The sequence below is a fragment of the Vanellus vanellus genome, assembly GCF_965231255.1.
Source record: "Vanellus vanellus genome assembly, chromosome: 14".
Classification (NCBI taxonomy): domain Eukaryota; kingdom Metazoa; phylum Chordata; class Aves; order Charadriiformes; family Charadriidae; genus Vanellus; species Vanellus vanellus.
This window is the reverse complement of record NC_138919.1, coordinates 14,325,401-14,351,605: the sequence shown is the minus strand read 5'-3', so window position 1 is coordinate 14,351,605 and position 26,205 is coordinate 14,325,401. Positions and strand designations below refer to the sequence as shown.

Below are 26,205 nucleotides of genomic sequence, written 5' to 3'. Positions count from 1 at the left end.
GCTATTTACTTGGTCCTGGTGATAAACTACAGCATTGATTACAGTGTCAAGGTTGGACAGACCAGCGTTTGCTCTTTCTGGTTTTCCTTATCTGTTTGCAGAGCCCACGTAATTCCTCGTGACCAGAGTCTCTGAGAGTGTTGGACCAAGGCCTCGGACTCCTGTCGTGCCTCTCTCCTCACCCTAGCACACTTGGAGGGCAGAACCTGAAGCCTTGGCCTGGTTTGTGGTAGGAAAGAAAGCAATTTTCTGGGTCATTTGGACATCCAAGGTGGGTAGAGGATTCCCATGGGACAACATGATTTAAGTGAAGCAGAGTGTCTGGATGACCTAAGGAATTACCAGTGGAATACCAGTAGATAACTAACCTCCAGAACGCTGTCTCCTCCCTGGTATTCCAGCCAAGCCCAAGCATGGCTTTTGTGCAGCAGCTCTGTTTCATTGGCTAACCCCGTTCAACCCCAGACTCGAGACCAAGCTGCTCTCTCCCTCTCTTGCAATATCCCTCCCAGAAGTTGCTTCTACTCTAAGCGGCATGTTATTATGCCTAAGCAAAATACTGTGTCTTTACAAAGCTGAACGTCTCCCTGCATGATGGGGAAGGAGCTGGGAGAGCTTTAAGATAGCCATTCCTCAAAATACCATTTGGAGAAAAAGGGGGGAAGCGAATGTTTTATCAATGGTAACGACCATTACTGTGTTACAGGATACGTTTGAGATAGAGATGGGTCTGTTGTCCCGGGTCTGATCCCCAACCTTTCTGCAATGAGAAACTGTGCTGACATCAATAGGGAATCAGGCTGCCAAGGGACTGGTTCCAAGATAAATCTCCCATTGTATCGAGTTCCCTCATGTTCAGACTATCTCATTATCACAGTGATAATTGTGATAGTCCCTCATTCCCAACTAGGAGGCAGGCTGTTCATTCTCTCTGATACTTGTATTTCTCATGCGCTTATCTAGAAAAGCTCGAATGGAAAAAAAAAGAAAAGGGATTTTTTTTCCGAAGGCATGCAAACAATCTGAAGAGGTTGAATGACTCTTTTGGCAGCTGTATCCCCCTCTGACGCAGCTTTGCTCTCAAGGCTCTTTCAGATGTGATCAGATGGGTGGAACAGCCTGAACACCCCCAGTATTTGCAGTCATTGAGAAAGGTGCTGAACCCGCTGCCCTGCTGGTGTGAGGCCTTCATTGGTCCTGCGGAGGGGCCGATCCGGCAGTCCCGCTCCTACAAACAGTGGGCTGGGATGGGCAGAGCCATTGGGATGTGTGGGGTTCAGGCTGTGCACAGGGGAGCCTTAGCTGAGAGAATAAGCAAGTTTTGATAGTCAGAGCATTTGGTATGAATTAGCAGACCAGGGTGAGCAGTCTGATGAGGTCATTAATACTTTGATGTTGGGCAAGGTAAATATGGAATCACCAAAACATCTTGGTGAAGAGCTCAGAAAGACTTGGCAGGTGACTTTTTGGCTAGAGGTCTTGCCACAGGTTGTGCCTTATGAGTGCAGAAACTGCGCTGGCCAGAGCTGTGGTTCACAGCTGCCCTCCAAGGGAAGTAGCAAGGGACGGTGATACTTCACTAGTTGGTGTAGATGGGAAGAATTATGTCATGGGGCCAGTTTGGGTGAGGGATGACAGACCTCTGTGTGCTGAAAAGAGAATTGGCAGAATCCAATTATAGCCTGGTTGCGTCCTGTCCTGATTCAATCACAAGCCTAAGTGGCACTGGATCAGCGTTACAGTTTTGGTCAGACTGGGGTCTAGCAGGACGGTAAGATATTTTATATCTTTAGTGCAAGAGAAAATATCTGTGGTGTTTTAAGCTTGCTGAGGGACAACTATGGTGTAACTGGGTCTTGTGACACAGCTGCTTCTGTAAAAAAGACAGGATCTTAGACGAAGATGTATCAAAAATCTCAAGTTAAAGCCTGGCGTGAATTGCAGCACACAGTAGGTCCTCGACAGCTGTGGATTACTGCTGTGCCCAGCAGTTCTACACTGTTTTAGCAAGCATGTAAGTCAGTGATCTCAAGAGCTGTTGCTGCCTTGCTTTGGAGGAGAAAGTACAGCAGGTAACTCTGGAGCTGGGAGAAACTGCAGAGATATCAGGGAGGAAACCAGCCAAGGAGGATGTGGCCAGGAATACTCAAGAGGAGAACGTATTTTCTCCTTGGGACCTGAACGAGAGCATGGAAATAGAAACTGGGCTCCAAACAGTTAAGAGGAAAGAGGGAGGACGGAGTGGGAGCTGAGACAGCCCTGAAAGTACCAGCAGCATGAGGGTGGATGCAAAAGAATGGGAGGGAGACTGCAGCAGGTGAGGAAGTTCTCATTAATGAGAACTTAATGAGACAATAAAAGCCTCTGTGAAACCTAGCAGTCTCCATGCCTTTCCTCTGGTGGAACTTTCCTGGTGAGTAAAATTTTTATGTGCCACTCTTGGGAATGGACTTGTTAGATAGGATCAAGCAAAAGACAGCGCATGGAGGTCTGACAAGCACAACCTCTTCCAGAGCTTGCTGAAATCAGGCAGGAAACAATACAGCAAATTAAAGGGCCAGTTTTGGTAAAGAGTTTCTCTGTGAAGGAGAGATATGGGTAATAGTGTTCGTAGTGGTGCAGGCCAACCCTTACCTGGGTCTCACCAGCCTTTCCTGGTGCAGCAGCTGGATGAGGGTCCCACCCAGCACTGGAGTTAACCTGCTATTGCTGATCCAGGGTCAGTCCTAATCGGCACCAAGATGGGAAGGGAACCGGGTGCTCTATGCTCATTGCACTTTGGTCCTTCCCTGCAGCTCTCCCAGCTTCTGCTTAGCTGTACAAGGCAGGGTTGGTACCACATCTTTCTTTACACCCCCCAGCCTACCTCTATGCAGCTGTGTATGCAAAGCACAGGATCTTTTCTCCTGTACTGAATTCTGCTTTAATTATTTAAGCCCGCTCTGTAGTGACCTGAGACTAACTCAAGCCATTCCTGTATGTTCTCTAAATGCCTGTACAGGGCATGATGCATGCATGCTCTCTCTGTAGATGAGCTATAGCTTAGTGCAGTAAATAGCAAGTCATGCTAGGACTCAGTAGGTAGGATGGAGAGGAACAGTGTGTTTGGCATTAGCTGTAGCTGTTCAAATTCCCTGAAATGACATGACTTCACTGTCCAGTTCAGCCACTTCTGTCTAAAGGCGACTGGAAGGGCAAACCACATCTGTAAACAGAAGGTGATGGATGTTAACTGGATATTACGCAGACTTTGCAAGACAGAACTGCACACAAACATGGCAAAGCAAAGAGAATCTGCGAACAAAGCAAAAAGCGCTACTGCCGGTTCTTGTTTCAAGGCAATGTTTGTTCAAACCCTTGCCCTCTCATCCAGCTTGAGACGTTTGTCTGTGCAGTGACCTGTTAAATGCTGGGTATTCCAACAAGCCTCTCTCGTCTCTTTGTTTGAAGGCTGGTTGGAGATAACCCTGTGCTGAAGCTGATGTGGCAGATCTTTTAGTCATTGCAGACTGACCCGGAACTGAGAATGTGGTTAGAAACAGGAAAACAAACCAAACCCAGTGAGTCTTTCAGTCAAAGCTTCATGACTCAGGAGGAACAGGACTGTAATAAAATGAATCGGTGCCTATTTCCTGCAGACAGCGAAGCCACGGCCAGGCAGTAATAATTGATAAAACAATAAGAGTGCTCTCTACTTGCATAGCTCTTCACATAGATAAGATGTGTTCTCTGCTCTGGGGCTTTTTATAAGGCACTTTGGTTCACAGATGTGGGGAAAGATATTTTTCCAGATCGCTCCCAAGAAATGATAAAATTATTCCTCCTTCCCTTGATTCAGAAATGTATTTATAGCCACTTTGAATTCTGCCTCCCTAGCTGGGTAATATCCAAGCCAGCATCTCCTGGAAATCGCATACAGTCTCTTCCAAGGCAGTAAAGCTGAAGACAGGGGAGGGAGGTGGTGGCCTTGAGGCTGCGTTCATTGTGGAGGTACCTGTGTGCTCCAGAACCTCCCAGCAGGCTCAGAGGGGCTGTGTAGGGTAGAGGATGCTTTTGGGATGTCTCATAGGACCAGCCGCTGGGAGAAACCAAACTTATTCACAGGGCTCTGTCAAGATCAAATCAAAAGGTTTCCTTGGTGTACCATGTCTGATAATTCTTGCTGTCAGGTGGTTTGGCAGGTTAGTTTTAACATCCACCTTTTAAAAACAAAAAAAAACCACAATCCAAAACAAAAGAAAAAAGCTGGCTGAGCAGTGATGGATGTAGCTCAGGAGATTGGATGACAGCAGCATTTGTCTTATCTCAGGTGATGGATGCAGGCTGTCGTCCCACCAAGCGCTGGATGAGCAGTGCCCTTCACCTTGGCTGGACTAGGTGTGGGGTTTTTTTTGCACATCGCTGCTTGCCAGGGTTGCATCTGGATGAAGAACAACAAATCTCTGTGAGCCAGTATATTCATACCCAGCAGTTTTTTCAGAATTCCTTAGATGACTGCTAATTGAATCATTGTAAATTAAATAAAATCCGGGTGCTCATTTTGCAGCAACTATTTGTTAAACTCTTAGTATTTGGATAGCATATTGTAAAATTAACAAATCCCTCCCCCTTGGGAGCTAAGATTTAAACTTACATTCCTCTGACCAGCGAAACAGAGGCGGGAAAGAAATTGATTTGCTCTAAGAAAACAAAGGCAGTAGCCTTGTAAAAAGGATCAGAATACAGAACCTTTTAGTTCCTGGTCCTGTGGTTTGCTTAAGCAATGTCAGGAATTTGGGGCAGCATGAATCAAATGGTCAGCAAATTCTGGGTGCCCTAGGGTATTGAAAAATGCTTCTGGGGAAGGCTGCTAATTGCATCATGGGTCAGTGCTTCACCATGTGTTGTTTCTAGCTGTTCTGCCTTAAACTGCTCTGCCATACCAGCCTGTAGTGAAATCCTGTGATGAACGCTGATGCTGAGAGAGAAATCTCTGCTGCTCTTCGAAGAGACTAACAAAAAGCTCAAAACCCCTTTCCCCTTTGTCCTAAAAGCCTCAAAACAAAACAAGAAAGATCCTACTAGGGTCAACAACCCTGAATCAAATGTGGAAGCACCAGCCTGTAAGCAGAAAAATACAGACTGAGCACGGAGGTGGTAGGAGAGGTCTATTCTCTTACACTTAAGTGTAATTTGGAAGAGACGCTAGGAAAGGCAGAGGATCATTGCTGAATCTCCGTGAGGCTACAAACTGGCTCATGGCCTCTCTGCTCACATATTTCAAACAGATGTCTTTGCTTTGTGCAAGCACTGAAAGTGGAGTGCTCTACATCTGGCAGCTGCTCAGCGGCTCCAGGTTAAATCGCTCTCCTTCCCCAGCTCCAGGTCTGCCGAAAGAGGGGGGGAAAAAAGGAGACAATTGATGGAGTGTTGGAATGCAAGAAGCAATAAGTGAACATTGTGAAATACTGGAAAATGCTGGTGTGTGGCTATTTGGAATGGAAAATACAGCTGGTAATTGCTCCAATGCAGCCTGCAGTCCACGAATAATTAAGTTCAATTGCTTTCTGTGAGAAAAGCTGCAGCAGAAAGTGCCTGATTTGCACCTTTATGCTAAATGCTGAAATTCCGATCCATAAAATGCCGTTGATCTTGGGCATGCTGAAAAGCGTAAAACAGCTTCTAGCTTCCCAGTTAGTGGGAAAACATGGTGCTTATTTATTTACTTAGAGGGGGGAGCCTGGCAAGAGCTTTGTCCCCCTGAGTCTGTGCAAGATGACTGTAACTTTGTCAAAGCAGTGAAAGGACAAATTTTGTCAGCTGTGCTGCCCTGTGATGAAGCTGGCCTTTAAAGAAGGTGACTAAAATCAGCATCTTGCTCCAGATGTCAAATGCATCTTCAGGCATAGGTTAAACTGGATATTGTCAGGAGGGTTGAGAGTATAAGGGAACTGACGGACCACTAATTGCTTATTTACTTATTTTCCAGAAAAACTTCCGTCTCTACAAACACTGCTTGGTCTGATGGCAAAGCCCAGTGCTCCGTGGGGATGGCGAGGACCCACTGCTGCGGTGGTGGTGCCCAGAGCAGCGCGGCAGCCGGCCATCCCTCTGACAGAGATGCAGGTGCGGGGGCTCCCAAACCTGGCACTGTGCAGACAGCCATGCCCTATGGCCTTTACACTGGAGCTCTCGCAACCCTGGTGGGGGCCATCACCCACCCATCGCGCTCTTCATTTTTTTTTTTTTTTTTTTTTTTTTTTCTCCTGGGGCGGGCAAGCTGAAATCCGGCGTTGCTACTGGAGCTCTCATAGTATCCGTGCCCCCCCCCCCCCCCCCCCCAGCATCGCTGGGTCGAGGGGGAAAGATGGCGCCGCCGGCGGCGGCTCCCCTCAGCCACGGCGCGAGGCCATAGCGGGAAGGGGAGGGGGGGGGGGAAGAGGGCGTCGCCTCGCGCCCGCCCCTCGCGCGCCCTCCCTCCCTCTCTCCCCCTCCCTCTCTTCCTCCCTCCCTCGCGCGGCGCCGCCATCTTGCAAGCGGACAACCGGAGGGGCTGAGCTCCGCCGCTGCCTCTGCCTCTCCCCCTCCCCTCCGGCCGGGCTGCCTTCTCCCGGGGCCGGGGGGCCGGAGCCGGCAGGTAAGGCCTTCAGAAAGGGGCACGCCCGACCCCTCAGCCCACTTCAGCCTGCTGTGTGAGGGCAGGACACCCCCCATCCCCAGCGCCCTCTCCCCTTCCCCACACAGCGTTCCGCCGCCTGAGGAAGGGGCTTCGTCGCCCTCCCCTGAGGGCCCCTGTGGGAGGGGGGCCCTGTCCTGGGCGGCCCTTTTCCTGGGCTGCCGGGGGCTCCTCGCCGTCCGCCAGCCCGACAGGTGAAGGGGAGCGGCGTGCCCGCTCCCACGCTGGGGGCTGCGGCGCGCCCAGGCCTCCCCTGAGAGGAGGGAAGGGCACCTCAGGTAGCCTGGGGCGCTTCCCTTCCCAGGGGCGTGTGTAACCCACCTGGAGCAGCTGAATGACTTGTAGGGAGGTGTGGGGTGGAAGGGTCGACCCTCTGCCGTTTAGCCCTGGTTAGTGTGGAGGGCCTTTCAGAGACGGGGAAATTCCATGTGGGAAGATGGGTAAGAGGGTTCAGTTTCCCTCCAGCCCGTGGTGATCAGTTCTTTACTACCATGGTTATCCCATGCAGTTATTCCTGCCTCTGTTGCTCTCTGTGTGGACATGCTCAGTTCATGGATCTGTAAAGCCAGTAGGAGAGGGTGTCATGTGTACCCAGTCCAGCAGTTGTTGTATTCATCATGATGTGTCTGTGTAATTGTGTGCAGCCCAAAAGAAAGGGTAGGACTTTGTGGGCTGCAGCCTGCTCTGTGGTGCATGTGTTCCCCCGAATGTGATGCAGGCTTGGAAGATTTGTCTACCTCAAGCCAGAGGGTTATGGTCCCATGTACCCTTGTGGAGTCATGTCTTTACACATCTAATAAAGTTTTGTGAGCTTGTGTCATCCCCACGCCTGTTTCAGGGCTGATACATCAATATTACTCTATAAATGCAACTTCTCTTTCCCCCTCCACATACACTGTCTAGCCCACTTGTTGCTGCTGAAGTACATCTGCAAAAAAGTCCTTGACCTATGGTTATGTGGAGTGTTATGGTTATGTTCAGTGTTGCTTGTGAATATATCAGTATCTTATTGTGGTGTAAAATGCACCCTGAACAATAATCGGGAACCAACAACTCTTGTCTTCTGGCAGATATCTTAACTCTCCTCATTTCCCTAATCCGTGGAATAAAGAAGGTAACACAACTGGAAAAAAAAAAACACCTGTGTCTTCAAAACACTATATGGATATTTTTAGTAACACTGAAAGCTGTCTCTATGTTGTTCCCACCTAATCAATACAAGCAGGGTCTTTTCAGGTGGTGGTTGAGACCTCAAAGCATTTCTAGTACATGCTCACTTTGTTGGATTTAAGATGTAGCCTTGACACCGTTAGGAATATGTTACAGATGATGGCCATTAGTTAACAGCTGGGAGTAACTAAGAATAAAGGAAGAAGCACTAGCTAAGAAATAGGTTTTTAATTCTCCTTAAATTGTTGAGTATGTATTTTGTGAGGGATGTGTTGAGCTTTAGACTGGATGTCTGTAACTGTACTGCCTTCTAGGATTTTTTTTTAAATAATCTCATCTGAAAGTAAAGGCTGAAAGGGGTGGTATAGGGGGGCACACCAGGCTCTAGCAGAGTCAAAACATCTAGCTATTCAAATTCTGTCGCTGATATTGTTGCTATTTGTGCTCTTTTTCTGCACAGTTTGAGTTTTGATGACAGGCAGGTTTTCATACACAGCAATTGAGCATAGCACAGATGCTTTGTGAAGAGATTTGTTAGGAAGTTCCTGACTTGACTTTGGCTCTTAATTGAGAGTGAATCAGGTGCAGTTTCTGTGACAAGGTCAAACTGAGCAAGAGTATGTCTAGTTGCAAAGGTAGGCTGAATGAGTTTCTTTATAGGGCTATGCAGCTGTTCTGGTAAGTATGAAAAGTGTTGGTTTTCTTTTAGATGCTGTTTTGGAGTACTTAATAGTTGATATATGATCAGTTTTGTAACAGAGTACATGCGACAGATAATTATGTTTATCAGCAGGGAGAAGTTTGCTAGGAAAGAAGTTACTGATTTATCTTAACTTCTATTTACTTTGTTTTGAATTATGCCACTTGTATTTGATATTTTCAATCCCGTACATAATGCTAGTGGATGATGAAGGATTGGACTATTTATACAGGAGAACTGAAGTACTATAGCCTAGGACTTTTTGGATTGAATGTTACTTTGGTTTATCAGTGGTTGCTGGTCAATGTGATTTATTATTTTTTTGTTATCTGAACAAAAAGTTGTGTTAGAAGAAGTCATGAAAATGTGGTGTTACACAGAAGAATAAAAACTGTCAAGATGAAATCCCATCACATCCTTGGCAGATTAGTGGTTTGTGCCTTTATTTGGAAAAAAAAAAATGTATAGATATCCTCTTGATGTTTTTCTCCTGTTTTCACAGGAGAAATATTAGTATCAAAGAATGACAACAACTGCTTCACCAAGTGGATGCATTGTGCAAGAGGTCATTATTTACAGCTACCAACTTTATTGAACTCTTCCTTACATTTCATCCTTATTTGTAAGTTTATCATTTATTGCAAAGTGATGAAAAGATACGCAGCTATGGAAATGGACTCTTCTAGGCAATTTAGCAGAGCCAGGACCCAGGAGCTCTGTTCAGCTCAATTTTTGCCTCTGACTGGCATTATGATCTTGAAAAAGGGAATAAATGTTGCTCAGTTCTGGAAAATTAACTGGACAAGCTGATGGAAAATAGAATCTGTGTTACCTGATGATAGCCCGAGGAAAACATTTCAAACAAGAAAAAACCTAAGAAAAAACCTGTTGAAGTTAGGAGGTTGTCTAGGGGGATCTTTGGAGGCCTCCAGGGAGGCATTCTGATGGAGGGTATGTAAAGCTTGGGGGCAGGAGAAGGAAGGCAAGGCAGGCTGAAGTCCCCTCCTTTGTGCCATATTCTTAGGTATCCTGAGCTAGGGCAGTAAACAGTATGGCTTGTGGGTCAGTGTTCTGTAAGGATATATTCGTGGTACTGTTAAAGTGGTGATAACAAGTATTAAGGATGCTGGAAAGTACAGGCTTTTGGGAAACTCCTTTCTTAACAGAGAAAATTTGTTTCATTTTTGGTTTTAATGTTGTGGCTTTAACAGACCTTTGATCTCTTTCAGTCTTTTAGAAGCGGAAAAACAACTTAGGTTTGATGTTTTGTGTGCCATCAACTGAAATTGGGGCCATCATGAATATAACCAAGGGTGGACTGGTGCTGTTTTCAGCTAATTCCAATTCGTCATGCATGGAGCTATCGAAGAGGATTGCTGAGTAAGTAAAATCCTGCAGGGCATCTTAGGGTCTTGGTGTTACTATGATGGGACTTACTTTCCTAAAGACTGATTTCTCTGTTTAAGAAAAGTTAAAACTGCCAGTTTGCAAGAATGTCTAGTGTACTGTATCATGTGGCATATTTCAACAAATCAATAACAGAGAAAATAACTTGTGTTTAAATTGTTTGGCGGCAGGTTGTGATTGACTGCAGTGTGTTGTAGAGAATGTGGGAAAAATGATGTTTGGGTCGTGTTAAATAATCATGGCAGAAGTTTTCATCGTTTCCTCATTCTCCTTGTAGTGGAGTTTTCTTAGAAGGCAAAGCTGCTTTCAACGTATAGTTTAGATGGGGACATTTGTTTAGCTTTAAATGCATGAATAGCTCCAGCAGAACTTTTATGACTTAAGGAAATTGTTACCATACTACTATAGCAGTATTAGGATGCATAACATTACCAGGAGTATTGCACATGATGGGTTTCTTCCTGAGGCTTATGTACCCAAAGTTAGATAGAGGGAGGAGGAGAAAAGAGAGTGTAAGGGATCTGAAGTTATGCATTGTAAGGGCTTGGGCATTAAGTGCATAGCATACTTGGTTGTCTCCTTTTTTTAGTAATGGGGATTTTCACTGAAGTGAGATAAACATTGTAGACATTAGTCTTCCGTTATTCGTCAAATAGAACTCACTAGTATTTCCTATTCACTCTACATTGACATTTTTTCTCTAGAGAAGAATGATTTAGAGGTGGCCTTTTAAGGATTGTGCATGTGTATATACATATATATGGCAACATGTATAAGGTCTATAGAAATATATATTAAAAGTTAGAAATTGTTACATAATCTAGTAATCAAGCATTGTTTTTTTCCATTGCTTGTTCTTCTGAGCTTGACTTGAAAATGAGTTCAGCTTAGCCTGCAGTGTAGCTTCTGGAAACTGTAGTTGCTTTGTTAAGAAATTTCCACTATAATTACTGGGTTTATGGTTTGGGCTTTTCTTTTCTTGGTTTTCTTCTGTGAAGTATAACCTTTTCAGTAACTGTTGCATTGTAGTTACTTCGCATTTGTTTTGCACTTCATTTTCCCATATTGACTTCTATTTTTCTTTTTTCTGTTCCTGCAGGCGTTTAGGAGTTGAGATGGGGAAGGTTCAGGTTTATCAAGAGCCAAACAGAGGTGAGCATTTAATTGGCAAAACTGGAAACTTGCCTAACTCTGATGTGCATGTATTGGCTACCCTTTTCTTAGACTCTATTGAGTTTTGCTGTTGCAAATATTACATGTTTCTCTTCTTGGCAGAAACAAGAGTGCAGATTCAGGAGTCTGTGAGAGGAAAGGATGTATTTATCATCCAAACAGTATCAAAGTGAGTAACTGTTTAAAGACACTGCTAGCATTTTTACATGTTCAAAGGAATGCTTCTGTTTTAATTTTTCGTTGGATTTTATGTATGTGATACGGTATAATAAGCTTAGATTACCTAGATAGAGGCTTTTCTTTGTGTTTTTTTTTTTTTTTCTGGGTTGTTTGGTGTGGTTGTTTGTTTTTTTTTTTTGAGATATGCATAAAGGGGACTTCAGTATAAGCTTAACTGTTATTTTCGTTTTCAGTGAATATGTCAATGAAAGTTTCCCCTGGGTGTCTGCATTCTTTTGTTTATGTCATTCTCTTTAAATTCTTCCCTCTTCAGCTACCAGTCTCCAATGCCATTACAAACTTCTAAATGTAGGAGGAGCATTTCCTAGGCAATGAGTCCAGTGATTCAGAAAACAGTTGTGGTTTTTTTTTTATGTGAAAAGAACTTTACAAATGCTAAGGCTTTTTTTGAATAGCAACAGAAATAGTAGGTTTCTTAGTTGATGGCCAGTTCTCATCTAAGAGGATACCCTCTCAATCTTTTGATGTAGGGCGGAAAATAAATGGTAATTGTTAAATATTTAGCCTGCTGTTGGCTTGAACAATAGAGGAATATGTTGCAAAGTCTGAATTCTTTTAAAAAAGAGCTGATCTGTATGGAAAAATATATCTATTTTGGTTTGTGTGCAATAGAAAGAGATGTTAGAGATAAATTATGGACTACTTTGTTACAGCAATGTGGTATAACAAAAACTGCTGCATTGCCCAAATAGCCAAGTGAAAAAAAAAAAAAAAATGTAATTCTAGTGAAGAATTAAAATGCTGGGTCCAGGGCACTTGCCATCCTGAGACGCACAGCTGGATTCTTAGTGAATGTCTCTCAGTCACCATACTCTCTACTACCCTGGAGTGAAGTTCCTGGAGTGGGTATAAATACTGTGTTGAATATTTGTGGTTTTATGCACGAGATACAGAAATAGATGCTTCTCATTGCAGGGATGTGAATACTACGATCATGGAACTCCTGATCATGGTGTATGCTTGTAAAACCTCCTGTGCCAAAAGCATTATTGGAGTGATTCCTTACTTCCCATACAGCAAACAGTGCAAGATGAGGAAAAGAGGCTCCATTGTCTCTAAATTGCTGGCTTCAATGATGTGCAAAGCTGGTAAGAATGCAGGCTGTTATGAAATAATTAGGGCAATGGGGGCTCCTGCTGTCCGCTTTCAGGTTTAGAGGTCTGTGCACAAGCTGGGACTTTGTTTAAAAATGACTGCCAAGTTTTTTGCGAGTTTAAAACCCACATGGAAAGGAGAATGTAATTAGAAATGTTTTCAATTGATGAGTTCATAAAAAACCCAAACTTGTAACAGCCATTTTACATTGTGTCCTACTGAGCTTGCAAAATGAGTCTGCTGGACTCCACTGCTTTGGGTCATGGTCAAACTCAGACTTTGCAGGTAACAGAGAAAGTCTGGAGGGAGCAAGACTTTCCTTTGGTTGACGAGGAGCAAGTTAGAGATCAGTTAGATAAACTGGATATCCACAAATCCATGAGGCCTGATGGGATGCACCCTCGAGTGCTGAGGGAGCTGGGGGAAGTCATTGCTGGGCTGCTCTCCATCATCTTTGAAAGGTCCTGGAGGACAAGTGAGGTGCCTGAGGACTGGAGGATAGCTAATGTCACTCCAGTCTTCAAAAAGGGCAAGAAGGATGACCTGGGAAACTACAGGCCGGTCAGCCTCACCTCCATCCCTGGAAAGATGATGGAACAGCTTGTGCTGGGTATCATCTCAAAGCACCAGGATGAAAAGAAGGTTATCAGAAGTAGTCAACATGGATTCACTAAGGGGAAGTTGTGTCTGACTAATCTGATAGCATTCTATGATGAAGTGACTAGATGGGTGGATGAGGGGAGGGCAGTGGATGTTGTCTACCTTGACTTTGGCAAGGCTTTCGACACTGTCTCCCACATCATCCTCACATGCAAGCTTAGGAAGTGCGGGCTAGATGAATGGACAGTGGGGTGGATTGAGAACTGGCTGACAGATAGAGCTCAGAGAGTTGTGGTTAGTGGTGCAGAGTCTAGTTGGAGGTCAGTAACAAGTGGTGTCCCTTAAGGGTCAGTACTGGGTCCAGTCCTGTTCAATATATTCATCGATGATCTGGATGAAGGGGTAGATTGAACCATTAGCAAGTTTGCTGCTGACACTAAACTGGGAGAGGTGGCTGACATGCCAGAAGGCTGTGCTGCTTTACAGCGTGACCTGGACAGGCTGGAGAGTTGGGCAGGGAGGAACCTAATGAAATTCAACAAGGGTAAATGTAGGGAACTGCATCTGGGGAGGAATAACCCCGCGCATCAGTACAGGTTGGGGGCTGACCTCCTGGAGAGCAGCTCTGTGGAAAGGGACCTGGGAGTCCTGGTGGACAACAGGATGACCATGAGCCAGCAATGTGCCCTGGCGGCCAAGAGGGCCAATGGCATCCTAGGGTGCATCAAAAAGAGTGTGGCCAGCAGGTCGAGGGAGGTCATCCTCCCCCTCTACTCTGCCCTGGTGAGGCCGCATCTGGAGTACTGCGTCCAGTTCTGGGCTCCCCAGTTCAAGAAAGACAGGGATCTGCTGGAGAGGGTCCAGCAAAGGGCTACAAAGATGATTAGGGGATTAGAACATCTTTCATATGAGGAAGGGCTGAGGAACTTGGGTCTCTTTAGTCTAGAGAAAAGAAGAATGAGGGGGGATCTTATTAATGCTTTCAAATACTTAAAGGGAGGATGCCAGAGGGATGGGAGGAGTCTTTTTTTCAGTGATGCCCATTAATAAGACGAGGGGTAATGGGCACGAGCTTGAACATAGGAAGTTCCATCTTAACATGAGGAGGAACTTCTTCACTTTGAGGGTAGTGGATCACTGGAACAGGCTGCCCAGAGAGGTTGTGGAGTCTCCCACTCTGGAGACGTTCAAAACCCGCCTCGATGCTGTCCTGTGCAACCTGTTGTAGGTGACCCTGCTCTGGCAGGGGGGTTGGACTAGATGATCTCCAGAGGTCCCTTCCAACCCTGACTATTCTGTGATTCTGTGATATCCATCTCTTGTAGTACTGTTCTTTGCCTTTTTAACACTCTCAAACACTTGTGCTTTGTCATTTCTAGCCTGTTTTTTACCTGTTGGATGAATGCACATTGTATCTGTCCTTTACATTTGAGATGATGTGGGAGAATGAGATTATTCACTTTCACAGCCTTCAACATGTTTTTGTTTCTGCTCCTTTCCTTTTGCTCCTGTCCCTGGGAAAAATGGGCAGTTACAACGAATGCAGTGTGATCTAGTTTCTTATTTTGAGAGAATTGTTTTGATGATTAGAATTTGGGTTCATTTTTCAGGAGTTCAGAACTCTAATGTTTGCTGTGCCAGGCCTTGCTATGTGGCATAGGACAATTTATTTTGTTAGTGCTTCCATTTTGTCACGTGTCGAATGGAGAAAGACCTTACTTGCCTCAGTGTGGCACTACTGAGTCAATTATGTAGAGTGTTCTGAGGTTCTTCTAAAAGGGACACTAGAAATATTGAAACATGGTAACACTGGTGTACTTACGAGGGACATAGTTAAAATGCTATCACCAAGTATAGTATTCTTGTTCTAATTCAGCTTAGAGATTTTGTTCTGGACAAACTTCAGTTAAACTTACTGGTGAACTAAAGAGTGTGTCTGTTGTTCTCTCTTACTTTTCTTGATGTGCTTCTCTATGTTTTTTTTTTTTTTTTATTTTGCTTGTTTTTTATGTAAAGGCCTAACTCATCTTATTACCATGGATTTACATCAGAAGGAAATACAGGGTTTCTTCAACATTCCAGTTGATAACTTGAGAGCATCTCCGTTTTTACTACAGTACATCCAAGAAGAGGTGAGGAAGGCCTGCTATTACAGTTGCTTTTATAAATTATTTTTTGTCATGTCTCAAGGCTTCTGAAACAAATTCCTCTGAATAGACTAACTTTTCAAATGCGATTTTAAAGGGGGACAGGTCATATTGGGGCAGTTGGTTCTTTTCTTCCCCACAGGCTTACGTTTTCCTTTCATGAAGAGCTGGTGTTTTCATATCCATGCATTGATGCTGTTCTATCATCTTAGATATATTGTCCTAACTAGTATTAAAAAAAAAAAGATTTTCTTGCTCTTGATATCCTCTTCCTTTCCTATTTCCAGTTTCCTTGACATTTATAGGAAGAACTGCTTGTGTAGGTGTAATTTATATCACATTATGAAAACACTTTCAAAGTTAAGTTGTAAATAGAGCCTAGTGATCATACTCTGAAAGTAAGAACAGAAGACTTCTTATGTGGTAATCTTTACCTGCTGTTTGTTCAGCGTGTCTTGACTTGAGGAGCTTAACTTCTGATGTCCTGTGCATCCATTTCTCCATCTTGTTTTTATAAGTGCTTTGAGAAGTGCTACTGGTAGATTCGTATATACAAATTGTGCAAATGATAATTGTAGGTATGAGATGTATATTATGCCTCTGACTAATGATAATTTGCAATAAAGCAAATGCTTTCTTCCTGGTGAGAGAAAAGGTTTAGCTCACTCTTACTTTTGAATCCAAACTATTTCCTTTTATAGAGAAACGAATGCCTCAAATTAAAAATAAAAAAAAAAAAAACCTAAAATAAAAATAAAAACTGAAAAAGGACAAACCCTAAAACCAAACCAATATGACTGTGTTACGTCAGTGTTAAAATCTGTTTGGGGAATCAATTACCATTTGAATCTGTCATTATTGTTTCATTTGGTAATAGAGTCCAAGAGGATGATAGAACAAAGCTCCAGGATCTGGCTTTGCTGCAGTTATTCCTTTTGTATACCAGGAGAGAACTATTGCACATTGTACGCACTTCGTAAGTGAAAAAAGAAAAAAAGTGGAAAAACAAATATGCAGACATAAGACAAGTTGTGCCTTTATACATTGCTTGAACATGAAAGCACATATAGTTACATGAGCTCTCAGTGGTTTACAAAGAATTGTTGCAGCTTTGAGACTGCTACTGCTGTGTGGTTTAACACATGAATGTTTGTAGAGATCTGCTGAAGTATGTGCAGAGAAGTCTTAAAAGACACTTTCAGTTTTTCATTTCTTCATTCCTCTGCTTGTCTATGAGATAGCTTGCTAAAATTAGAGTTGACTGAATGTATCTGATCCCATGGGATCTACAGTGGCAAGTACCTTCACCAGCCAGGTAATTTCTAGGATCTTTTCTTAAAAGTTTCATCCAGTGCTGCTTAGGAAGAATTTGGTACTCATCTCAAGTTTGCGGTGGCAGCAACTTGTTCTATATCCCGCATTGTGAATGCCAAAGCGTGAAAAATGTTTCAAAGGGCAGTTGTGAATGGGGTTTATCGAGTAGTATGAAATACAGTCCAGCTTGATAAGAATGGAGGTCACTTAAAAAGCATTTGACTGAAAGTTCAGAGGATGAGGGCTTGTAGTTGTTCCCTGTCTGGAATTTATGGGTAGGTGTGAAGAGAATTACTTGGTGTTCTGGGATGAAGACAGTCTAATTAGTGAAATTAATGTGGTGTAAAAATAATTGGGTGATTTTCCATTGTATGCTTAGCAAATACTCAATACTTAGTGTCTTCTCTCTTTCCTATGCGTACATGTTAATCTTAGAGTGACGTAGCTCTTTGTTACAAGGAGTTGTTGATGTCTTACTATTTTTTGAATGACATTCAGGCTTTCTGACTTCATTTTTAAAGAGCTGCGAACAAATTTGATAATTTGGCAGGGGAAAAATGAGGCAATGATGTCTGAACAAGATCAAAGCCTTTATTATGTCGAGTGACAGGCCCTGCCTTGTCCATACCTTCCATCATGTTAATCTTCGTAGCCTGTTTTATAACTAAGTGTTTGTAAAGGACAGAACATGCCGAATTCCCAGTATTATAGGTGGAGTTAGTAGCATTGCGGATTATTAATGTTGCCTGACATGTCCTCAGAAGAGCTCTTGTTTTCAGTTGGTGAGGCCCATGCCTGAATTTAGAATTTAATTTTTGATTTCCCATGCCTATTTCAGAGTGCTTTTGCAAATATTCAGCCAGTGTGGTTTGTGTGTTTGAGGATAAGATTGTGGAAGAACTTACCTTTCTTGTCTTTGAAAAAACTCAAGTATTTCTATATTCTAGAACGGGTATTTGACATCTGACAGCAAGGTGATGAACTGCATGTCAGGGTATCATCTCCCCAGATCTGTGAAATTACAACTGTAACAGATCAATTCCCAGGTATTTACTAAGGAGTCTTCCGTCCCTTATCACTGGGATTGTGAGGATTGGATCTACTCTTGCTGTTGCAGCTGAGAGTGGCTATGGACTATAGTTATGGCAACTGACAGAAGGACAGACAGGTTCTCTGTGTGCTGCAGGCAGTGAAGGGCAGCACTGTGAAGGAAAATGCTGAGTTTGCAAGGAAGGGGATAAAATGTGATCTTAGAGGGAGCATAGATTGCTGTTGGAAAGGAGGAGACTGGAAGTGCAAATGGTGGAATGGTCGAAGAGTTATGGACAAGGAAAGACACATCTGATGTGGAGTCACTGTTTGCAGGGAGAATGGAGACTAGGATAAGAAACTCTTGAGACATGGGGACTAAAATGCAGGCTAAATGAAGAGAGTCTAGAGTGAAAAGCCAGTATGAGACTGGAGCAGGGCAGGGGCAGGAAACTTTGGAGTAGACTATGCATGTGAAGACTGACTGATGTACCCATCAGATCTTGACATGACACCCACACTTCTTGGCCTTACCACTTTGCTGCTGTCGGCATTTACAGCAGCATCCTCTAGTGCCGATCTGCGTAGAAGACAGTTTGCAGCAATATTAGACGGTGACTCCAGAGTCAGTACAGTGAATACAGAATTTTTATGCCTTTTGATGGTCCATATAAAGAGCCAGTATGGAGAGGTGTTACTTTTTTTTGGTGTACTCTGAAAAACAACCCTAAAACTAGGAAATAGATTAAATACTATGTTTTCAAGTGATTAAAGGCTGCCATGTGCATGCACAAGACAATTTAATTTGAACAGGAAAGTTTAATTTTGATGGCTTCCTGTTTCTTTTAACGCTTGTCTGTGTAGCCCTGATGTTCTTCTAAAGCAGCTACTTTTGTGTAATCTGTAATATAACATGGTGTTTATGAAAAGTACAGTTTTAAGTTAAAATCTGAATTTTCTAAATACCTGTTTTTACTGAGCTGTGAACTCTGATCATGTACCATGGATTCTTAAGGTTGCTTTCTTATGTTAGGTAAAATGTTCGATGCTTAAAATTCTGGCAAAATAAAGTTCTCTGATTCTTACTGAGTTTAAATTTGTCTAAAGATATGAAGTAGACATTGCTATCTGTTATTTACTACAGATACCAGACTACAGGAATGCTGTAATTGTGGCCAAATCACCTGCGTCTGCAAAGAGGTGGGTAAGATCTGCTCTCATGTGTTAGAGCAGGAAATCTCTATTGTGATTTTGTTCTTAGGATCAAGTGAAGGACAGATATCCAATAATTAGAAGATGCAGCTTTCAAATCCCTCCCAATTCTACATGTCTCTGATGTATAGTTTTTACATCATTGCTATAATCATAATAAATCTAAGGAGAGTAAAAACCAAACAAACAAAAGGATGAGGTAAATCAATACAGTGCTTAGGATAAAGAAGGTATTTAATCATATTATATTTGTGTGCATTTACATTATAAATTTCCCGCTGTAAATGAAGAAAAATAGCTGGAAGTATAGTGCCATTAATCCAAAGTAATTGCTTAACATGGTCATAACTTAGAACATGGTTGATCAGATCCTAAATACAGACATTTTACCATCTAGCATGGTGAAACAGGATTTGATGTTTGAGATGATTTTGATTGTGAAGTCGTCGTTGGCTGAACGATTGTTTTTAATAGGTGAATCTTTTTGGTTGACTTATCCTAAACTCTTTGGAATTACACTGCTCTCAGCAGGTGATGTAAGAGTTGGTCATATTTTAAGAGATACTGTATTTGCTGTGGTGACAAACTAATAGTTTGTTGAAACGTTATCTAGACTTCTGTGCCAAGGAATCATGGTATTCTTTGTAAGAAAGGTTTTCGTTATTTTATATCCTGAATCAGAAGTGCTTTAACATTGTACAAGTGTAGTGAGGGGAACAACTTTTGTCATCTTTGTTTTCCAGTAGTACCTTGAATGTGATTTCTTTTGTTTTCGCCAGTTACATTACATTTGCTTGTCTTGACCGTTTCTTTTACTTGGTGTCAGTATTGCCTCTTGGGAGCAGGCAGACATTTGTTGAAGTATTTTCATGCTCATCAAGTAATTGTGCATGCCAGCAAACAGTCTACACATACCTTTAACTGATCAGGCAGATAAGTTGCACATGTAAGTGATATATGTAGGAGGGGATCCCAGAGCCATATTGTTTAGCTTCTTCACATGTACATGCGAGCATTTAAGAGCAGTATTTGAGGAGGTGCATTGTGTTTAGAAAAGGGTGATTGAATGCTTCAGCCTAATTAAGGAGAATGCTTTTTAGATGAATGTCTACATGTGGAAGAGAACCTTTGCTTGATGAAATTCAGAATGTTTCTGTGGTTTCTGAACTCACTGGAAAATGAATGAATCATTTTACTGTTACTTTGAACTTTATTCAGTTTAATATTGCTTTTTAAAGTAATTATTGTTTTGTTGATAGGATTACGGCTTCTGAACCATAACTCTTAATGTTTGGAATCATAATTTATCTGTAGTTAACTACTAGAAAAAATATCCTAACTGTATGATAACCAAAGGGCAGAAGATTTTTCATTTTTAATTAACCGAGCATCATGATGGGCAAATTATTCTCTGGACTTTGAGTTGTTTGGATAGTGAAACAATGCTCAAGCGTAAAGAAGGTGATTCAGGCCACAGGTCTTAGACGCTAATGTTAGAACAAAGTGACTCACTCTGGACGTGCCAGACTCACTTTGACCAGATGGAGACTAGATGGCTGGCTTAGACTAGATACCGAACTCTTGGGTGTGCATGTAAGGTAGGATCAATCTGCTAATTTTTACTTTCTGCTTCCAGTATCTGGGATACAAGCACTGTCTCTGAAATTCCTATTTTCCTGACTCTTTGCTTTCCTCACCACCCCAGCTCACTTTATACTTCTTTACGTAAATTTCTAATTTTAGTTGAAGGAATACTGTATGGTGAAGGAACTTTTTGTAAGCTTGTAAAAATCCAGGCTGTTTAATTTTGAAGTGTGGTTTGTCAGACAGAATGATTGTCTGGATTCTCTTTTCTGTAGAATATCTAAGATCAAAAGGTCAGGGACATCGTCTTATTTAGAGCACATCTTGCTAAAAATAAGTAGGTGAACACTTCTTTTCTGGTTTCATGTGAATATGTTTTTCCCTATTAAACGTAGACAGTCCAGGTATCTAGGCTATTCTTTGTAGATGCTAGATGAGACCTGCTAAAACGTGAGATCTCAAGAATGCTGAAGGCTAGGAAGTGATTTTTGAATGTTGGGCAAAACAGAAGGGAGTTATCAGAATTATGTGACTTGCAGTATTTATCCTGTTGCTTCAAGGCCAGTATGGATACTTTCAAGGTTATTCTGACTCTTGCAAGCCTGGTGAAAAGATGCGAAGGGCCAAGTCATTTCTTCCATGTGTTTTCCTAAAATTTTAGGATCGTTCCATTTTTCGTCTGAAGCTATAGAAATCAGATGGAAATGTACAATGCTAATCTATATTTGAATGGTTTTAAATTTAATGTATTTCTGTTTTTTTAACCCTTTCCCTGCAGAGCACAGTCATTTGCTGAGCGCTTAAGGTTGGGAATAGCTGTGATTCATGGAGAAGCTCAAGATGCTGAGTCTGACATGGTGGATGGGCGACACTCACCACCTACAGCCAAAAATGTAGCTGCTATTCATCCCAGTTTGGAGATACCCAGTAAGTAAGTTTGTGTGTGAAAGTGTTCACCTATTGTTTTTTGTGGGTTTGGGTGATAGGGCTGGCAGTGGTGGACCATCAGAAAGGAGGGGTTCTTATAAAAACAGTAGGGGGGGAGATTCCTTTTTGATGCCCTTTGTCCATGGTTTTAGTGTGAGGTCGTACGTGAGGTCTGTCCTCTGTGTAGAAGGGGCTGTGTCATTACAAGTAGTCAGAAGAACCCCTGGCAGAGAGGCCCCACTGTTTTTGCCTTTTCCTTTATCTGTTGGAGTTTTTCTGGGGGACAGAGCTAATAAGCTGAGCTGACACTGGGTTTGAGTGTAGCTCTGTGTCATAGGCCTTGAGAAAGTAGCCTTGCTGAATGTGGGTGTGATCTGTAGCTGCACCAACAAAGCTCAAGGCTTCATTGCATAAACCTAGCTTGGATCTCAGTGGGGTGATTGAACTGGTTGTGTCTGCAAGCTGCTCTATTCTCTGTACTGAAATTAAGGATTGATTGAATTGGTTAAGAATTAGGGTGTAAATGAACAAACTTAATACTTTGGCTAAGCTTAAAAAAAATCATTTATGTATTAAAATCCTGCTGGTTTTTTTCCCAGTAATTCTGTCATGGTTGAAATATTTGTTGCTTCACTTCTCTCTATAACCGTGATGCCTCATGCAAAGCAGACGTTTCCACACTTGAAGTAAATTGTATAAACTTTCTCTTTCTTTATCCTTTCTTCCCCTCTAAAAAAATTGCCATTAATCAGTGCTGATTCCCAAGGAAAAACCACCCATCACAGTTGTTGGAGATGTAGGAGGAAGAATAGCTATCATCGTGGTAAGTAAGCCATAGCTTTTGATAAGTTACATTAAATATGTTAAAGTTGCAGAAATCAAGTAGATTTTCTGCTGTATTAGCAGCTAAACTTTGGATGATGGTGGGATTTTGATACTGCATTTCTGATACCTTGAGACAGTATTAGTATTCTGCACGCTTACTGAAGCTGACTGTGTGAACTATGAAGTGATCCATGCTGAAAAGCAGCATTTGGACCTTGTTTCCGTGAGCAGGCCAGATAAAATTCTGTTTAAGTGCTTGCGTCTGAAGGTGAGGAGTTTCAGGAGGTGCTTATACATCAGATGAGGGGAGAATCACCATGTTTCTATTCTGTGAGTTTAGAAGTGCCAGTGAAGTAGAGATGATGCAGTCTTACGGTTTCTGTATAGCAGAGTGTAATCTCTGGGCTTGTCATGGAAAAGAGCAATTTTCCATTAGTTTGGTTTTTGAATGAATGTCAGTTGTCTTGGTTTTTCAGTCTTTCCCTCATGGAGCAATCCCTCTGCCCCTTGATGTTGCAGTAGGTTTGGACACTCTGCTTTTCCACTCTTCCACACTTACCATCTAGCTCAGGTGTCTGAAGAACAGCATCAATAAAAATGTCCATTTTCTGTTGGCTGTAAACTGTTATACTTGGAAAAGATGTAATGTCAATCTGGGTGTGCTGCCTTGACCTGTCTGAGGACACGGTGAATCTCCACTGACTTGCTCTTACTTTGACAGGACGACATTATAGATGACGTCGACAGCTTTCTTGCTGCAGCCGAGACTCTCAAGGAAAGGGGGGCTTACAAGATCTTTGTAATGGCCACACATGGCCTGTTATCTTCAGATGCTCCCAGGCTGATAGAGGAATCTGCCATCGATGAGGTAAGTGGGGATTCTGAATTTCTGATCAAAAGATTTGGTTTTTTTTAAGCAAGGAATTTTCTCCTGACTTGATTCTTAAAATATACTGGCATTAAGAATTTAGCTGGGATGTTTCTGGGTTCAGGCTTTTTTACCATGGAATTGTCCGTTGGAATATTAGCATCTACGCATCCCTAAACTATAGCAATGGGAAACGAGGGGAGGAGTGAGATGATGCACTGCCGCTATTTGCAGGTTTTCCCCTCAGTCTGGGGAGTATTTTCATATCTTCTTTTGGGCCTGCGTGGCAGAATGGAAAGGGAGGAAGGACAGTGCCATTAATACCTGTGGATATGTGCCGTCCTATGGCAATGCATGGCTCTTCCTAAGGTTTTTGACCCTGACAGTATGTAAAATCTTGTTCTTTTATCTGCAAGGGCAGCTTCATAGGATCTGGAGCGTGGACATTCCCTTTCACAGTTCTGATATGGGAGCTGGAAACCATAACGGAGCTACGTCTTTCTGATCATTTTTTCTTTCTGTAGGTGGTTGTTACAAACACAATTCCACACGAAATACAAAAACTCCAGTGCCCTAAAATCAAGACTGTGGATATCAGCATGATCCTCTCAGAAGCCATTCGCAGGATCCATAATGGGGAGTCCATGTCATACCTCTTCAGAAATATAGGACTGGATGATTAATGCTTTTTATCTTGAAGAAACACCCCGGGCCAAACTGGAAGCGAACAGACAACGAGCTGTGAAGCATCATGCTTACCTTAATATTTCTATTGAGCCACTTTTTGTTTTCTCTTGGTTTAAGTATCGAGGTAGAACAGTTTTTAAGAGCTATTTTTTTTCTTTGCAGGGTGTTTTTTTGTGGGGGGGAGGGGGGAAATAAACATTTTACAAAAAACTGTTCTAGTTGCTTTTAGGTTAGTTGCACTACATACAGGATGGAAAAAAAAAAAACACAAAACACTTGGGGCAAGAATTTGGCTTCTAAATTAAGCATTCCTTTTCCAAAGCTGCTTGCTACAAGTGCTTTAAAAGATAATAAAATGAAGTGACTGTATAATATTTGCATTTTAAAAGCCAAAAAGGTTGTACTGTTGTATGCAGTTAAGTGATTTTGTAGGAGTGCTTTTATAGAAAAGCATATGAAATATGCACCTGTATTTATTTTCTGCGACAAAGAATAAAGACTTGTTTTGTGTGAGCTTTCTAAAAATGTCCATGTACTAGTCACTTGTCTTCTAAAGTGTGTCCCCTTAAAAGTGATTTGCAGGTATTATGTTACTGAAAGAAATCAAGAGGTGAATTGATTCTTGTATGCTAATAATGTTACTTTGGAATATGAACAGCATTCAGCCTTCTTGGCAGTAAGGGGGGTAACATGTGTTTTGCTTGTTGTTACAGCGAAACACCTGCAGATGAGGAGGAGAGGCTGCTTTTCCCCAATACTGATACTCGTTTTTTTTCAACCTGTCTGCTGCTGAGGCGGTCTTGCAAAATGCAGAATAAAACCTTTCACCATCTGCTTGCAGGTGCTATCACAAAGGTTTTTGTGATACTGGTTGTAATTTGGCAGTTAGGGCACACTTCCAGTGTGCAGCTTTGCTTCAGGGAAGGTGGGGGGGAGCTGAATCTACGGCTGGATGTCAAGGAACAACAGGGACTTGGGAGAACTTGGGAATATTGTGGGGGGCAGAGGTTCTGGCTGGCAGAATCCGAACCAGCTCGTCACAGGTAAACTTTTTTCAGAGGTTTGTAGCCTGGCCTAAGAGCGTGGATCGGCCTAAAAATGTGGCCATAGGGCAGAACTTAACTTGTTCAGGTTTGTTTTCCCAACCTTCCTTAGGTACGTGTGGGTGGAGTGGCCGGCTAGCTGCCATGCTGAGCTGCCAGTCTCACAGACGCGAAGCTCTTGACCTGTTACAGAGAAAACGGTGGTGGAATTAATGAGCATTTAAGGGGTTGTTTGGTCTAACCTGTCTCCAGCAAAATGTCCTACAAATAAGTATAAAACTTTTGGCATGTTCAAACCCAGAAGTGAAAATTAACCTTTGTTGACACCGTTTCTCTCTACTTGAGACAAACTTCCAAGGGCTTTGGAAGGTTCATTTGCTTGTAAGGATAAAAACAAGTCTTTTCCTTCCCTTGTCTCTCTGGGCACGTTGGAGGCCTGGACTGTGGCTAGAAGACTTAGATATTACTCAAAGTTCTACAGTACTTGATCTTGTTGGTACATTCATCAAGTGAAGTGATTTTATTTAAGCAACTGCACGTTTCTGTTCAGATAATGCTACTCTTCATTCTGTGAGCTTATTTTTCATAAGATTATTCTGTTTGATTTTTGCAGTCCTGTCCGGAGAGGTACTTTCTGTCTCTGTGAAATGACAAAATGCGAGGCTGTGCCTGGTTGTACTTTAATGACAGCAAGTTATTAAACAGTTCAGCGATGTTAATAGATACACCGAGCTGACGTATTAACACTTGTATGTACTTCGAATGTGTTAATGCAGGTAAAATTCCAGCTGAGCAGTGAGGGGGAACTTCAGTTCCTCTCCCAAGTGTGTAGACCTGCTCCTGGGTGCGTCAGCGGCTATTTCAAAGTGTGGAGGAATACGCTGACCTGACTGGGTGATGGGCACATTAGTTGCAGTGTCTTTATTTCATTACTGAGACCTTGTGATATGTGGTTGGTAAGTGTGCTGCCGCTTGAAAATGAGCCAGCCAAGCATCCAGTGCAGCAAACAGTACGATTCTTAAATTCCCAAAACAACTGAATTCAAAGGCTGTTTTCCTGCTGCTTGTTTCATGTTGGCTTTCGGAGGAAATAACTTCATCTCTTCTGTGAGTGTTTCTCCTGGTCGGCCCTCGCTGACATGCTGAGGATCCACCTCAGACAGTCATGTAACTCCTGTATTTGACCATTGCTTTAGCGTGTAGAAAACCCCCAACTTTGCCTGGTTTTGTGCAGTGCAATTACTGTAGTGATTAAGACAAGAATTTGGGAACAGTTGCGGTCATAAGACTGCATTGTTGGTCCTTTGGCTTTTTTTTCTGGAGTGGTTGAAAGAGAGCAAAGCACGTGCAACTTCACTGGGATATTTTTCATGTCCCTTTCATTCCAGCAGAGCTACCTGATCTCTGTGTGCTTTTCCCAGAAGCAAAACCAGCAGATCGTCAGAAATGCCAGCTATTCTTAGAGGTATTACTTTGGAATCCTTCAAATGCAAAGGACACTTCAAAACCCCTGCTTTATTCAGCAATTT

At 42.6% G+C, this 26,205-nt stretch overlaps 1 protein-coding gene across 1 annotated transcript; it reads left to right on the top strand.

The window, feature by feature from the left end:
* The first annotated feature begins 6,496 nt into the window (after positions 1–6,496).
* PRPSAP2 (phosphoribosyl pyrophosphate synthetase associated protein 2) lies at positions 6,497–24,453 on the top strand. Its single transcript, XM_082490491.1, has 11 exons — positions 6,497–6,616; positions 9,755–9,905; positions 11,032–11,084; positions 11,208–11,274; positions 12,261–12,433; positions 15,057–15,172; positions 18,675–18,730; positions 21,105–21,253; positions 22,006–22,076; positions 22,800–22,946; positions 23,471–24,453. The coding sequence occupies exons 2-11, from the start codon at positions 9,787–9,789 to the stop codon at positions 23,627–23,629; spliced, it is 1,110 nt and encodes a 369-aa protein (XP_082346617.1). The 5' UTR covers positions 6,497–6,616; positions 9,755–9,786; the 3' UTR covers positions 23,630–24,453.
* Positions 24,454–26,205: the final 1,752 nt, after the last annotated feature.